This window comes from Charadrius vociferus, unplaced genomic scaffold (assembly GCF_000708025.1).
Source record: "Charadrius vociferus isolate BGI_N301 unplaced genomic scaffold, ASM70802v2 scaffold101, whole genome shotgun sequence".
NCBI lineage: Eukaryota > Metazoa > Chordata > Aves > Charadriiformes > Charadriidae > Charadrius > Charadrius vociferus.
This window is the reverse complement of record NW_009646941.1, coordinates 2,602,534-2,620,226: the sequence shown is the minus strand read 5'-3', so window position 1 is coordinate 2,620,226 and position 17,693 is coordinate 2,602,534. Positions and strand designations below refer to the sequence as shown.

At 39.2% G+C, this 17,693-nt stretch overlaps 1 protein-coding gene across 1 annotated transcript in view; it reads right to left on the bottom strand.

Moving 5' to 3' along the window:
• The window catches only part of NFX1 (nuclear transcription factor, X-box binding 1), a 67,418-nt gene extending 57,339 nt beyond the window's left edge, over nucleotides 1-10,079 (bottom strand). Inside the window, 4 exon segments of the mRNA XM_009895055.1 lie at nucleotides 6,167-6,328; nucleotides 8,859-8,962; nucleotides 8,964-9,888; nucleotides 10,067-10,079. Coding sequence (XP_009893357.1) covers nucleotides 6,167-6,328; nucleotides 8,859-8,962; nucleotides 8,964-9,888; nucleotides 10,067-10,079 — 1,204 coding nt within the window.
• Between the last annotated feature and the right edge of the window lie 7,614 nt (nucleotides 10,080-17,693).

The window sequence follows — 17,693 nt, the reverse complement described above, 5'->3', positions numbered from 1 at the left end:
TAGGTTGGATGGGGCTTTGAGCAACCTGGTCTTGTGGGAGGTGTCCCTGCCCACGCCAAGGGGGATTGGAGCTAGACAATCTTCAAGGTCCCTTCCAACCTAAACCATTCTATGATTCTAAGAGGCCAGCAGAAGGCCTCTCCTATCAACATCTCTCCCAGAGCAGGATGCCTAGTCCTCTACAAGCAACAGTTTCTCTAGAGTATAGTGAAGGGCCTTGTAAAATAGGAACCTTTTACCAAAACAGCCTTTCAAGATATAATTTGTTGTTCTTAATCATTGTTTATCCTTTGCTCCTTTAAGACATAGCTACATTCACATGGGTCCACCCACAAGGAAGATGCACGGTTGCTTTCCTCCAAAAAGACAAGAAATAGAAGTTTTCTTCCTGGATTCAGATGCAATTACAGTAGAACAAAATGACAGCTGGATTACTCCTGACATCCATGTTTGTAAGGAGTGGTCCTGTAACCACTCCTTACAAATGCCGATTACTGAAGAAAGTGAGAATGAGGATAACCCTACAGAATGAACATTCCACTCATGAATAGGAGCAAAGTAGTCAGAATTCCAACCAAAGACACCAAAAGAAGAGTCATCTATAAAAAATTAACACACCTCACTCCCATTTACTAGAGATTGCTTCAGTATTTGCTATCCTCTCCCTCCTTTTGGGATAAAAAGATTCCTTACTTGTAATTATTTACCAAAACCTTTTCCATACACTTTCATATTGCAAGTGTCACTATTTGTAGCAGTTTGAGCCACAAAAATCTTTATCTGTGGTAGCATGCCCCAGAACCCTGCCCCTTCCTATTGCATACTTGTTGTCATAAAGGCACAGTGAACGATCTCCTCAGTTTCTAGAATCCTAAAAGATTAAGGGACTCAAAAGAACCTTGAGTAGGAAGAGCTGGGAATTGTATATACAGAATAGGGATCATTACATGCAGTTTCAAATAAGAAACTTTCCTCTTTACATGCTTGCATCGTTGAGTCATAGGTGATTACACAAGAAAGGATCCAAACACATCTGCTGGAATAAAGAGCGAATGCTAAAAGGCTACATTTCCAAAGGCAGCAGAACAGCGGGAATTTTCAACACATACTCAATGTTAAAAAGAACTCCTAACAATATTTCAGTCACTTCAACTGTAGTAGAACATACTAGAATCAACACTGACAGTTTCATGCTACGATTTCTAAGAGGTCTTATGCAGTTCTCCACTGTATCAGAGTAACTTATTGCTTTAACTCCTCAGCTCAATCAAAATCAAAAGATTTTGTCCCAGTAACAAAAAAGTAACAACAGTTGTGTAATATCCAAGGCACACAGAATGGCTTCAGCCCTTGAACAGCATGGCTTAAGGAAGGGAAAAAAAAAAAAAAGAAAAAAAAAGGGGAAGTAGATTCATATTCTGACCACTGAAACTCAGAAGCCATCTTAGCCATTGGTACAGACCACTAGCTCATCTGGAAACAGAGGGCAGGGGCAGCAGAGGGAGCAGAATAGAAAGAGACAGTTGTGATAACTCAAATATCTCCAATCCTTCCAGCCAAAATAAAGTTACCACTAAAACTACCTTCCCTGCAAAGAAGGGAGCAAATGGCTTAAACTTTTGTTCCATCAGTGTAAGAGCACAAGTCAAACATCACTGAAGCATCAGTTTTTAAAAGAAGTAGGACAAAGGGGGAAAGAGACAACAATTTCCCCTTTATAAATATAAAGTAAAAGATCTTGTGTGCAATGCAGGTATTTTTGTCAGATTGTCCTTTGCTGTACAATATCTAAAGGTCACATTCCTCCAAGACATAATTTCAAATGTTAGTAAATAAGCTTACTAAGGAGAAAGTTATGTTCCTCCTTACAGGAAGAAATCTTTCCACATTATGGCAAAGTGCTGCCTAGCAGAGCTTCTCCTCCTGACCAGGACATCTCTAGCACACAATGAAAATCCATTCTGTAGTTCTGAGTACAGTTCAGTAGAAATACTGAACGTCAACCACAAGTCTAACATAAGCAGACCAAGAATAGAGCAATGCCCTACGACTCCCCACAGATAATCAGGAGATTCTTTCACCTGGCTTGGCCAAACTAAAAGTCATTTTTCAGATCACCGTCGAGATAACAGAAAGCAAAGAAGTCTCTGAAGGAAGACACCTTCAGTAAAACACATCTGAAAGAGTTCCTGAAAAGAGAGATACTGTACAGTGCAGTAAGACTTTGTTATGGTAACCTGGCATAGTTCTTCATTTCTTCCCACGCTTGGGACCCTACATATTCATGGAGGGTCTTCAAGAATATTTTATCTCATCAACACAGTAACCTAGGATAGTTCACTTCCCTCTGTCAGCTGCACCCACCTTCGAATGGGTGCCAACCTGACAGCCAGCTGCAGATCTTGGAATTTGGAATACAGCACCTGCATTACATCAGGGAGTTTGCTAATGAGCAAAACAGGGCACTGCATATGTATGATATGTTAATCAGCGCAGGTTTTATTATCCATCCCTGTGGTGCATTCCTTTGAGCTTCACCTCAGAGCAGGGTTCCATTGTGTTGGGTCCCCATTTGATTAATGTGGGTGTCCTGGGGCTCCCACCATCGTATTGCTACGCTTTCATTAAAGCCAAAACTTTCACTTGCTGAGTGTTGTGCCTTGTTCCTGAGGGATCCGCACCTGCTTCTCCCTCATAACAGACACCCAAGACCATCTGGAAGATGGAACCACTTGAGAAGATACTACTCCAAGGATATTACCTACCTCATCCAAGTATTCAGGATTTCTCCGATACAATGCTGTGATCACCAAAAAATCTGAGAAATTATGTACACGTACATACTTTCAGCCTCCTGCTACATATCATAGAAATACAGTTGCTGTAAGGCCCCAAATGGAGGGAGATCCTCATTGAAACAGTCAGTTGCTTCAAAAACATAGAAGAATGAATACTGAAAACTGATCTTATGAACAAAATATTCTCACTAGGCTGGAAGTGAAACGTAGCAGTGAAAACTTTGGGTGCTGAGATCAGATAAGATCTCCTGGAATTCATTATAACATTTGCAGAATAGAGCAGATTTAAAGTAAATTGTGTCCAGAAAAAAACCAGGTTTTTTCCCCTCCAGAAAAACAGCGAATTACTGAATTAGGTAGATTATAGCGTTGTATTTCTCCTCTGGTAGACAATAATTACTGCCAGGGTCCTAGTGAATTCCTCAACATTATACCAAGCCTGAAAAGTAGAATCCACACTGAAACAACCTACCGGAAAAGAAATGCACTCTGAAGTACAAGTTCTAATCAAGACAGGGTAGCAGGGCATTGCAGGTCAAGAAATATGCAACAATGTGCCTACTGGAGCTATGGAATCAGTTCTACTGAGGCCACCATCTTTAATTTATTTTTTTTTAATTAACGATTAGCTCAAATTCTCTCATACACAGGATACAGTAATATATTTAGTGCACAAATTCTTACAAGAAAAACAAATGGCCAAAAGATATGGCTATCTGAAATGCTGTCAGGATTAAAGCATCTAAGGTCCCTGTCTTGACAGATAACCTCCCTTATACAAGCAGATACACTTTTGATCAAGCAATAAACTGTTTCAGGGAGATACATTAGCGCCAAAGACAGTGACAGAAAAACAGCTAGGAGATAAAGGTTCTCAGCAGTCACTCTCAGTTTGGCTCAGGATCTCACTCTTACCCAAAAAACTGTTCCCTTCTCAAACATTCCAATGCCTTTATTTTTCAAATCTTGTGCTGATATTTGTAACTTCCTTTCTACTCTCAATATGACGCATAACCAGCCCTACCCAGAAGTCTGTCTATGCATCTTCAGAAATCGAAAAACTTTGCAACCAATCCTTTCTGCAAGAGATTTAGTATCTGTAAAAACTTCTCTCAAACGTTTGGAAGTAGCTGACAGACTGTATTCCCTCGGTCTGCCCAGACAGAGACAGAAAGACTCATGAAGAATGGCAAATGCTAAACAAGCAGGGTACAGAAAAAATTAACCCTACTTCAAGATTAACATTACAATCTTCAGAGTGTGTCTATGTCACACAACTAAACACAGCAGAGAGGCTCCAATTCAGCCTTAACTTACGTTGAAAAAATATTAGTTTTTTAGCTTAAATAAGTAAGTCTTAATTAGAATAAATTACTTAAGATTAAAATATGGCGTGATTCATGCTGTTTGCCTAGCTTTACTTGGCATGAATAGCTAGATTTGCTGAAGCCTTTAGGGCGCAATAGAGTTAATTTTCTTAGTAATTTTCCTAGCCACTGGTATACAGTGCTGTTTAGTCTTTTAGTGTGACAATAACGTTGATAACACAGTGATGCTTTGCTAGTATTTTCCCCTAAGTCTGGGACTTTTCAGTTCCCCATGTTCTGCCAGCAAGCACAAGTGCACAAGAAGCATAAACCAGAAGATAAGGAGGCTACAACCATCAGCAGAGACCGCAAATCAACAAGATAAGAGCAGTCAACAGCCTGCCTGCCTGGACATGGAAAAAGAATTCAATAAGGCGTTACAAGATCCCAAACCAAAAATCACCATTAAACTAAAAGGCACATGAACAGCATATTGTAGTAAGGAATTTAGCAAAAGAATTTTGCTTCAGCTAAAACGGATGTGTGCTTGCTATGGCTTCAGCTAAGATGGGTGTGTGCTTGCGATGTTTGGAAAAGGGATAGTGTCAGATGAAAGCAACAGTTGAAAGTACCAAACTGTTGCAGAACAAAAGGTGTAGTTAGCTAAGATAACCACAGAAGTGTAAAGAATAAAGAAGCCACAAGAAGGACATGGTGATAAAGACTTTGAGCCTCCCTCCAACGACCACCAGAAAGACCCCTGAGGAAGCATATCGCCTGCGCCACTAGAAAGGAAGGGGCATGTTTGGGGGTGGGTTGCATTCCAAGAACTCATTGACTACGTAATTGGGGGATGGGTTGCATTCCAAGAACTCATTGATTATGTAATTGGGGGTGGGTTGCGTTCCAAAAATTCACTGATTATGCAAACTATTTTCGAAGAAAAAACATGAATAAGTATAAGGAATACGAAATAAAAACAAGCGTCTGTAAAGGGAAAATGAGCCACAGGAGGAACAATCCCCTGTGTAACTCCCAGCGCTGTAATAAATACTCTTTGCTCCACCGAATTTGCCCCGACTGAAATTCAATATGGTGAGTGCATTTCTCACAATATGAAGAGCATGTGAGCAGCAGGTGTATAGAACATAAGGGTATAATTGCCCAGGGATTTCTTTGTTCATCATCCCTCTCTGGAGTCACCCAGCTAGATGACCTTGCTGCTGTACCTTGCAATTAAATGATTTATTTTTATAAAATGCAATGCCTGAGAATCTGCTGCAGGAAACCTAGGGTTGAGCCCGAAGAAGGAGGAAGCATGCCCGAGAGTAAGTGTGTGTGAGGAGCTGAAAGGGGCAACTGTCAGCTCAGTGGAGTCAGCCGCTGCAAAGGAACTCTGGTCCTAGCAGTTAAAGACTCAGGTGGTGTGTGTGTGTGACTCCTTGAATGGTGGGTGAATGCTCAGTGAATGCTCAGACAGCAGCTTCTCCTTTAACACTTATGCCAAAGCATTCAAAGGGCAGAATGTAGTGGTATAAGAGTTTCAAAAAGTGGTATAATACAAAGAATCTGAAACAGTTTAAGCTAGTGACAAAGGAAGCAGCTTTCTGTCTTTTGAGTTTCATTTCACTGCATGGCATTGGTGACAGATTTCAGGAGTATTTTATCTGAGAACAGAACGAAGTGGTTGAGTAAAAGCAGACAACTAACGCTTGGAGTGCTGCTTCTGTTTGACTGCTCAGCCAAGCACAGATGAAAGAAGATGAGACATTTCTTGGTATGTAAACACAGCCACAGAGCTTTGCATCTTGATGCATGATTTAATGGATTGGTCTTATACTTAGGCATCCAAACCTGGAAATTAGTTTTAGATAGAATACCAGAAAGAATCAAAACAGTTAGGAGGATTATACAAAGCACCCAAAGAATCCTGGGGAAAAAAAAAAAAACCAACATTTTTTATTTAAAACTTGCTTTGTTAGTCTTCCAATGTAAGAAACACATGAACTTTACTATCATATATATATAAGACAGAAAATGTCTGCAAGAGAGAATACCAACCTTCAGCTTGTGAAGCTGGTGATCGTGCCCACTTCTTAATGCAATTCAGGTGGAATACATGGTAACAATTCTGACAGCTCCACACTGGGGCTACTATTCGGACCACCTCACAGCATACCATGCACTCGTACTTCTCTGTGGTCAGCTGTTCAATCAATGACCCTGCAAATAAAATATATTACTTGTGCATAAACATCAGCCAGCTGAGAAACAAAATTCAAATGAAATTCCAATATTTCATTTAAATTATAAACAGAACTTATGTTTCCTGTGTGGCTAGAAGCAAGACATTAGTTTACTCCTGGAAGATTCCAGTTTGACACTTGGTATGCATTTCTCTAGTTTCAGAGCATGAAGAGGGAGTATGAAATGCCTACAAAAGTGGCAACAATAATTCCTGTTGATGAATAGCAATCATCGTGACTTTACAAATTAGTGAGAAGTTTCAGACTTGGCAGAATTTTGAAATTTTACTCATCACTTAATATGGGAAATTTATCTTTGCTTAAATTTTAAACCAAAAAGCTGAAAGCTCTAAACTACAGAAGTCCCAGCGAAAATTAAATTTAATTCCCATCCTAAAGTATTCCTGCAAGACCACATAATAAATATTAACAGCAAAGTACCTGGATTACAGAAATAAACCCCATAAACTGACTGCTTTAGGCGTGGAATCACTGGGAAACAATAGTCAAAGTACAGGGCCTTTTGAGCCATATGAAAGAGCATGAAAATAAAGCAAGAACTCCACACAAAAGACAAAACAGCCTGAAAGCATAGATGTGCAACCATAACAAAGGCACCACATAACTTCAGTTCTGCCAGATTAACTCTCCCATCAAGGTAAGGCTACCAAATACACTTTGGAAATGCTATTTGCTCTATGCCCACAGAATTTTAAAATATCTTAATTACAAGTGTAAAGTGTAAAAAAGTATCATTTTTATGTGGTGTCAATACAAACGAAGGACATAATGAAAGACAACAAATGAAAATAAGAAAAGAAAAATTACTAACAATTCAAAATGTGTTTGTACCACACATGACTGAAAGCAAGCCCATGGATGCCTGAAAACTCGGAAGCGTTACCATTGTCTGCCCTCCTTAATAAGATACAAGTACTTTCAAGTTTCTTTTCCAGCTCTCCTGCATCAAGCACCACAAGCTTTAGAATTAACAGTCATTTCTGCTTTTGGTACCCCATGAATATTACCTGCTGCAAAGAAAGCATCCCCACCTAAAACATACTTCTATTTCTCAGAAGAATAGAGCTATACCATACTCAGAAAGGGTGGCTGTCCTATAAATAGTTAAAAAGCACAGACTCAATCTCCTGAAAATAGTGGTAGATACCATTTCCAAAATAGCTCCCAACTAAAGCATGCAAAGAAAGACCGCAAAGTTCCTTAAGTTCCTTGTAAAAGATTACTACTTCTCTTCCTGCTTATTGCACAGGTTTTTAATTTATTAATAATGCTGGGACAAAGACTGAGGTATCTTTAATGTTACGATTCAAGTAGAACCCAGAAGCATGAAAGTTAATGTATTTAACTTAGCAAGGATCAAGGAGGATCTTGATCCTTGAGCTTCTCCTAAGGGAACAACAGTTCTGACTGGAGTTATCTTAGGCTTCCTGATTATGCTACTACTTTCTCATCTCTGAAAGAGACGCTGAGAAGCAAAATCTTTAAAAGATTCAATACCACAGCTAAGGTAATAGGAATTAGTCTACCTGTCCCTATCATTCTGGGCAGCAGGAGATCAGGTTGAGATGCTTTGTAAAAACCAACTAAATATAATTCTTAGTGTTTGCTCAACTGGAAAGGGAGACACACACGCCTCCCTCCCCCCGACCCCCCCCCCAAAAAAAAATCTGTCTCCTTATTGCCTCCGAAAGAAAACAGGACTTCTGTTGAGTGCTATGAATAACATGAGATTATTTTATCAGTGCACAATTAAGCTTATATAAAACAGTAAAAAAAGCTAACGACATTGTCTAGAAACAGAAACCGGTACCGTGGCACTGAAGAGATTAATTTGATTTCTATTTAATGTTTTAAATCCTTAATGGTAGGAGTTGGCAAAAAATTCACGCAGGCAGTCAAAACCTGTGGGTCTGCTTTACGCTGTCAGTGGCACATATTTCTATTCTCAACTTCCAAAAATAGTATCCAGAGACTTTCTCTGTTTCTAACTTCCTTTTAATACTACCATTGCAAAAAAAGAGAAAAAAAAACAGTTAGGAGCACAATACAGTTCCTCTATCGGGTATTTTCCTACTTCTACATAAAACATGAGAAAATTTATTCTGCAAAAATCAGTTTTAGGATTGTCCCTCTCAAGTCCCATTGTTCAGAATGCTCAGAATTTTACTCCCTGCTCCTGCAACATACATGTTTTAACCCGGTGCCTGACCGGGCCATCATTTGCAGCTCGGTAGTGAAAAAAAAAAAAAAAACCAAAACACAACAACAATAAAAAAAATTTAAACAAAATCTGTTCATCCCTAGTAAACTTACAGAACACCCTCCCACTCTGAAACCACACATTTACATTTAATTCTACCCTCTGAAACCAATACTGCCCTAATGTGAAATAATAAGCCTCTTCATCTAGTCAAATCTGAAGGCAGTTTAAATTATTCAAGATTGTATCTTTTATACAGGAGTACAGGACAGTCTAGAAAGCTTACCTGTATGAGTTTCTTTGTTTTTTGGTACATCACTTTGCTTTTTCCAGTACTGGGTCCAAGTGAAATGAAGTGCAGGTGCCTGATCCCCCTTCAGCAGGGACTTTATCTGACAACTGATGCCCGATTTCACTGGTCAAGTTTTCATCATTTTTGTGAACAGAGAATTCTTTCTTCCTCTCATTTTTATCTTTTGGAGTATACGCAAGTGAAGACTTCTTACCTACTTTTGTATTTTTACTACGGTGAGAATCATGTCTTTTCTGACACTCCTTTTCTACCGGGGGTTTATTCCATACGGGCTTCCGGGGGTATCTTTTGTTTACATAATTGTAGCCTTTCTGCTCATCCCCACTACCAACAGACGCATCACAGAACACCTTTCCAACAGATGATTCTGAAGAGTCAGACTGAGTCAAATCCAAAGATGGAACATTTTCAAACAGCTCTACTTTCTGTTTAGAGCTCATTCTCTTTTCCCGGTCATGTACTTGCTTTCCCTTCTCCCTGAAACCTCTTCCAGATGCATGCATTAGGTGTGTTTTCTTTGGCTTTGCTCCTCTGCTATCTGCATTAGGTACCTCCCTGTCACTCTCTGAGGAGAGAAAGTCATTGTATCCTCTAGGAGGTGCTTTTCTCCCAGATACTATTGCAGCATCTGAAATTCCTGGAGCTGCAGCAGCATCAGCAGTACTTTGCCTTATTTTACTTCTAGTATATGTACTATCGTTTCTTGATCTGTGCCATCTCTGGCTTTGCAAGTTGCGATTCTTCAAACTTTTAGTGGCACCAAAATATTGGTGGAAGTCTTCAGAATTTCCATACTGACATTCTGGATTACAAAAGCCATGACGTTTTGTGGAAGAGGATTCATAATCTGTACTTCTTTCAGAAGACAGACTAGGAAATGGTAAATTACTTCTATTCTGATTACTGTTAGAGTCTTTCCTATCTTTATTTACCCAATTTATATCTGGAGGTTGTCCTTCTCCTGGAATGGAATCAGCAACACCAGGATTGAAATTCAATCCACCTAAAAAATGAAAAAAATAAAAACACCTGTATAAGACTATTAAATAGTAAGCATTTCTTTTCAGCAAAATTATCACACGTGCAAAGGCCCAGAAGTTCAATCAATCCCACACTAGAGGAACACTGCAACAGGTTTCCAGATACTAGAGCTAAATCATACAGTGCTTCATGGAAGTTACCTTCTCTTGTCATCTTTAGAGAAAGACCCAGAGTTAAGATAAGAATACAAAAACATAAGGTGAAGAAAAACATCTGAAGCAGCACTGTACATATACTAGACATGCAAGTGTGACAACCGGTGTTTAACATGTGCTGAAGTTTTTCCTAGCATGTTTATATACAGACATGAACCTGAAGAAAAAGAGGTCCTTCAAATACAATGTCTACATCTGAGAATTAAATATTACACAGAACTTTGAATATAAATTAAAATCCATCAGCCAAACAGTAGCAATAGCAAATGCTTGCATGAACTCTGATTACACTGTTCTACATATAGACATATTAAATGGTAGAGGGACTACCCAGCACAGCTCTGCAAAATTAGTTTTCTGCTATGAGGCCATCAACATGAACCACGCTTCTACTTGAGAGGTCTCGTGTTATTTCTATGCCTCCGGATAAAAGAAAGAGGTGTACATTAGAAATCCTTTGCTGCTCAATTCTGTATCATATCATGCCAGCAGGGCCTGCCTGCAACAAGAATTCTGAGGTGAATATCAGGGCTGTGGCAGATTAGTTAAGTCTTGCACAGTACTGTAAAAAAGAGGAGAGGCTTCTAAAATCTCATGGAGGTAGTGGCCATTTTACAAGATAGGTAGGTTACCTCTGACAGTAGGGCATGTGCAGTTTATTCCTGGTTCATGAAAAGTCAAAGAAAGAATCAAACACTATGAACATAAGAGACCCTGCAAAAGGCCAATGCTATTTGGGTCTCTCAACTACCTATTATTTTAACTTTTCAATAAAGATTGTGGAAATTAACATTTTGAAGGGAAGAACAAACCAGAACACTTCAAAGCATTAATATATTTTTCTCAGTGAATTTCATTTATTTTCAAATGAAAGTTTTTTTAAACCTCTAGGAATGGTCATAACTACTATGAAGATTTTGATGACTAAAGAAAAAATATAACATACAACTTTGTGGAAGCAAAGCTTTAAGCTTTCTGAAAGTTAGGAATTTAAAGTTACATTTAAGGATGTTCTTAACCGCATAACCTAATTCATACTTGTTTTTAAAGACTCCGTTGAAATCACTTTGGTTTTTCGTCTTTGCAAAGACAATATATATAATGATATTTTATTTAAAATTATATTATTTATATTTAATATATTATGATATATTAATATTATTATATATGTTATTAATATAACATTGTATATTATTAGAAGCTATGCTATATAATATTATACATTAATATTACACTAGACATAAAAGGCAAATACGAAGTGTTTGGTTGTTGGGGTTTTTTAAGCCATAATACTAACCTGATTTTGAGACAACAGAATTGGAACACCAGACAGAGGTCTTTCAAAACAGCTGGGGATTGAATTAAGAATCAATCTTAATTCAAGGGGAGGGTAAGTGGAGAGGAAGGTGTTGATCTCTTCCCCTTGGGATCCAGTGCCAGGACGGCAGGAATGGCTCAAAGCTTTGTCCATCAGGGGAGGTTTGGACTTGACATGAGAAAACATTTCTTTATCAAAAGGGTGGCCAAACCCTGGAACGGGCTTCCAAGAAGGGTGGTTGATGCCCCATGCCTGTCAGTGTCTAAGAGGCATTTGAACAACACCCTTAATAATATGCTTTAGATTTTGTTCAGCCCTGAAGTGGTCAGGCAGTTGGACTCAATGATCACTGAAAGACCCTTTCAGCTGAACTATTGTATTCTATCATTAGAAGTGCAGAGCCTAGCAGGTAAAAAATATTAGGCTTATACACCTGAAATAATCTGGGCTGCAAGCAGTTCACCTGGAAACATTGTATTTTGCTCATCTTCACACATGTACCCTGTGTAAAGAACTCAAAATATAAAGTTGTCCTTTTTATTTTCTACAACTATCAGTTCTTCCAATGTCTTGAAAGTTTCTTTTCCATCACCAATAAAAAGGACTACAAACATAAACTGTAGTCCTTTCACATTACAATGCAAACAGCAGTTGTTCGGTACAGATTACTTAAAATAGTTTCACATATTTTGATTTGAAGACAGGATGCAATCCTATAATTATATAAAAACTTCGTTTGAAACAGCCCATTTTATTAGTTGGTTTAAGATTTCTTTCATATACCCTAACACTTAAAGTCTGATGGACAAATGTAACAAGGGAAACCATATGGCTTCTTAAGGTTTAATAAAAACACGTTTTTCAAAAGTCACACAGCTCACACCTAAAAAGTTTGTTCTATTATTAAAGACTAATGTTTCTTTGGTTATGAGATGTGGTACATCAAACGTATGCATGAACTGTAAACAAACTGCTGCAGAGGTCTTTCAAACAAATGCAGTAAACAAGCTTGAGTAGGTATGTTTTGAAGATCAGTAAAACATACTGTCTTATCCTGACATTAAAAAACATGCTGGACTTGGCTTTAAAATGCTGGTTTTCTAAAACACAGTCAAATTGACTTTTGAGCATGGCCTCCAAGAAGCATAACCAGGACTTAAAACGTAGCTGTGGAAGTGCTACTTTTGAAAGCGATTTCCAAATAATCTATTAAGTTTGAAGAAACAGATGGGAAAATAGGATTCAGATATTTAAAAGCACTTCCAAAATATGAATAATTCATTAGGACTTTTTATATCACCCATGAATAGGATTCCTATTCTTACCATCAACTTTTACATTATAAAAAAATTCTAAAGCGGTAATTTCTACTCAAATTGATTTCTGTCTGCCAAGACAAGAAACGGCAAAATACATATACAGGTGTAATAATCAGTAGCTAACATTGGCTCAAATTTCCTCTGACATGTTTACATGTACACATACAAAAATCCCAAGAAAAGGGGAACCTCCAAAGCTAGATTCCAGCTCGTATTTCTATAAAATAAACAAAGAAAATCACAGTACCTTTAGAAACAACCTCTACATTGCAGATTTTAATATCCCTAAGAGTTTGAATGTGAATTACAACCAAGCACGTGAAACTTATACAGTTTCATGCCTACTCTGCCATAACGTTACTTATTATAATAGAAATAGAAAATAGAAAAATAATTTGATAAGGACACTTTTAAAAATATGAAGCAAATTCGTAACTACATTTCTCATTTTAATAAGTACAAGCTCTGCTTCAAAAATAGAGCTTATTTTGGGGACCAGTACAGCCATCAAACTTAATAACTTCAGTACTTTTTTTATGAAGACATCAATAATGACATTTGAAGGTGCCACTTAAAGACCTCATGCCTAAGTGACATTTCTTAGCACAGTTTCAGCAAGCTGAATTCCATTTTCAAAAGCCATTAAACAATGTACTTTAATTAGGCAGAGACTGTATGAAGTTGACAATTAGAATAAATATAAGAAAGAAAAAAAACTATTGACGAAGTCCAGCCAGAAAGAAATACAACAGGTACAGGCGTTCACAGGGTAGTCCCTTAGGTGTCAGAGGTAGTACTTCTATAGTCTTAAATTAATTCAGATAGGAAGAACTTTGATTTTTCTTCCGAAGCTTCAGATCAATACAAAACTGGAACTAAATAAACAATACTGATTAGTACTAGCCTTTCTGACTGAACAAGCAGTTATTTTTTAATTGACCACTTCTTACTGAGATACACATAATTCAACCAAAACCAGTGTCACCTTGAGTACTGTGTGCAGTTGTGGGCTCCACAATATAAGAAGGATATAAAAATACTAGAATGTGTCCAAAGGAAGGCAACAAAGATGGTGAAAGGACTAGACAACATGACTTATGAGAACCAGCTGAGGATACTAGTTTTGTTCAGCTTGGAAAAGAGGAGACTGAGGGGTGACCTCGCTGCTGTTCACAGCTTCCTCATGAGAGGGAGTGGAGACCTCTTCTCTCTGCTGACCTCTTCTCCCTGGGATCCATTGATAGGATGCAAGGTAATGCCTTAAAGCTGCATGAAGGGAAGTTCAGATTGGGTAGTATCGGGGAAAAAGTTCTTCAATGAAAGGGTGGTCAAGCACTAGAAAAAGCTTCTCAGGGAAGTGGTCACAGACCGAAGCCTTTCGGCGTTCAAGAACTTTTTGGATAATGCCCTTAGGTATCTGGTTTAACTTCTAGGTTGCCCTGTGTGGAGTCAGGAGTTGGACTCAATGACCCTTGTCATTGTCTGTTGACCCTTGTCACATGTTCTGTTTATATGCTGGCTCCTAGTAGAAGACAAAGAAATGTCTTCAGTTTTAAAACAATTCAAATAACCTATTCTTTCACCTAAAGACAGATGACAGTACAGAGTGCATACACAACAATCTGTTTGTGTTAGCACTGCATATACCCAGGCAAGAAATGGTCCAGTGAGCTGAACACAAGGCGCAAGATACAGGGAAGACATTCCCTGCAGGTCTTATGGTAGCTTATTACACTGTACCACAGAAAAAAAAAAAAAAAAAAAACAAAAAAACCAACAAAACAAACAAACAAACAAAAAAAACAACCCCCAAAACAGGAAGGGTACATTATAGAAATCTGAGGCTTTCCCCATTATCATCGGAAGCTTTAAACCTCTTCCTCATAGAACACCAAGCTTGATCTTTTCTGTCTTCTCTGATCATTTTATATATTCACCTACAGCATCCAATCATTTCCAGAGATGACACAGATTTGCAAAAGGTTGGATTTCTTCCTAAACAGGAGTTACACTCTTCCAGGCTTAAAGACTCAAGCAGTGCAACCCATTTTCATACAAAACAACGCACCAGTCCAAAACTTACTGTTTATTCCAACTGTTAATACCTCATCTAAATAAAAGATATGCTCCCTTCCCACAACTCTTGCCAGAAATTACTAGAGAAAGATTAACATGTAAACCCATCATTACCATATAATCACAGAATTGCTGCAATTAGAAGGGACCTCTTGAGATCACCTAGTCCAAATACCCTGCTCCAACAGGGTCAGCTACAGCAAGCTGCCCACAACTGTGTCCAGCTGGGTTTTGAATATCTCTAAGGACAGAGAAGCCACAACCACTCTGAACAACCTGTTCCACTGTATGACCATCCTCACAGTAAAAAGGCTTTTTCTTGTGTTCAGATGGAACTTTATGTGCTTTAATCTGTACTTGTTACCTCTTGTCCTTTCACTTACTACCACCGCGAAGAATCCTGTTCCATATTCTTTACTCCCTTGCATTAGGTATTTGTACACTAAGATCACTCTGAGACTTCCCCAGACTGAACAGTTACAGCTGTCTCAGCCTCTCCTCATATAATGGATGCCCAAATCTCTTAATCATCTCCATAGCCCTTTGCTGGATTCACTTCAGCATGTCCATATTTTCCTTCTACAGAGGACCCTAGAACTGGATGTAGTGCTCCAGAGGTGGCCTCACCAGTGCTGAGCAGAGGGAAAGGTGAACCTCCCTTGACAAGCTAGCAAAGCTCTTCCTAACGTAGCCTAGGATGCTTTCGGCCTTTCTTGCAAAGAGGGTGCATTGCTGACTCATGGTCTCTTATAGTCCACCAAGGACCCCAAGGTCCCTATCTGCAGAGCTGCTTTCCAGCTAGTTAGACCCCTGTGTATACTGGAGCAGGGTGCTATGTTTCTTTGTCTTTTTATGCTGCTGCCTAAATTCAGTCCATCCACATTCAGAACAGAACATGAAGTTTTAGCTAGCCCACTACAACTTCATCATAAGTAGCTTCACCATCCTAAGAGAAGTATCTACTACAGAATGGATTTTGCATAACGATAATAATTGTATTATAAGTTTTCACTTTCCTGTTCACCCTTACAGTGGGCTACTCAATGCTTTACAGCAACTGCCTGATATCTTCAGTTTAATGATGCATTGTATCATGTATAATGACCCAGCTGTCATTGAGAAGGAAAAAAAACAAAACTACATTCAACAGAAATTATGGCAACTGATGGAAAAAAAAAATCCAATAATGGATATTAAATACAAATACCCCCTGCCCCTTCTAGGTGCACAGGACTGGAAACTAGAAAGGTATATCAATGTGAATAATCATTCTACAATTGCCTTGTTTCTTATATTCTTCCCCTTTGCCTCATATACTCATTCCCTGGGTCTCAGTAATCGTTCACTATTGGCAAAATATCCTGGATGGGGTGCACATCTGCCATGACCCCAAACTGTCATTCTTCAACCTCAACTACTTCCCCTTATCTACCCTGAAAGCAGAAATATCTTTAATATTTAAGCTCTCAAAATCATACATTCATTGTGTCCATGAACTTGCAGGGCAAAAGCCAGTTCCCATCCAAATACCGCAGAAGCACAATTCAAAGTTACCTATGAGATGGGCCTTGATAACATAGTATGTATCACCATAACAAGGAATGAAATCCAGAAGTTAATGCCATGTGGCAATATATGTGTTAGCTTAAGTATTACAAAGCAAATGTAGAAATGGTGTACCATCCAGACTAGTCTACTGCTTTTCAGTAAAGCTACTTTTAGCTCAGTATACCTATTTAAGACCCTTTATTCCAATACATACACACTATACCGAAGGTTTCAGGGCCAGAGCTGATTCACAGCCTAACAGCATTGAAGATAAACAGACAAGCAGACATTTGCCCGCAACAGCTTTTCTTTACTGAAACAATCAGTCTCTGCTTTCTGAACCATGTCCCTGGCTATTCCACTTCCCACAAGGCAGCTGTGGATCCATTTTCATCCCATCAGAAAACAAACTCAAATAACTTTTCTATCATGACAGCTAGGCTGCCAAGAACAGAGGAGAAGAGATGCTATTTAGGATATGGGCTAATGATAACCTTAATCTAAATTAACAACAGGATGCTACAAAAGTAGAGATTAATATTTTCTTCTTCACCCCAGCCACAAAAGTGCACGACTCTTCCTGGCAGAAATCTAACAAGTCTATGAACAATGAGTTACCTTATCTAGTGACCCCAAAGTGACACTGATTACCCAATAAATCTACCCAGACTGCAAGAAAATCAAGAGACACGATGAAAACACTAAATATCATGAATGACTCTGGGCAGCAGTATTATTTCTAGTTACACACTCAAGACACAAATGAGGCTGGAATATGGATCTTGAAAGGCTACTGTCCCTCCCCCTCAGCAGCCACACCCAGTAAAACGAAAGTTAATCCGAATCTCCATCATAAAAGCCAGCAGGGAAAAACAAACAAACGAAAAAATTCTTTTCCTGCTCTTGTGGCGTTCAATCCCACACGGGGTCAGGTCCCTAAGCCGCTCTCCACCCGTGAGCCCTTGCCTAGATCACTCTGGGCAGGTGGCACCAAGCTGTAGGCAGTCACCTCCGGCACACCCCAGACCTCAGCTCCTAGATCTCAGCGGGACCGCACCAAACACCGCAATTTTACAGCGGCCCGCGGGGCCGGGGCAAGTCAGGCTGCCCTGTGCAGGCAGCATCACCCTCTGCTGGATTTCACGGGCACGGGTGGGCAGAGAGCAGTAAGTTTGCCAGGAACCAACGGGTTCTTTGTATTTTTTCTGGTGTTCCCGTTCGTCACACACTTGAAGCTCGCGCGTTCCTCCTCAGGCAAAGTCTCCCTAACGCGCCCTGCGGCAGAGGCCAGCCCAGCCATTTTGAACGCCACTGGCGCCGCGAAGTAGCGGCGGGAGAGGGGGGGGGGGGG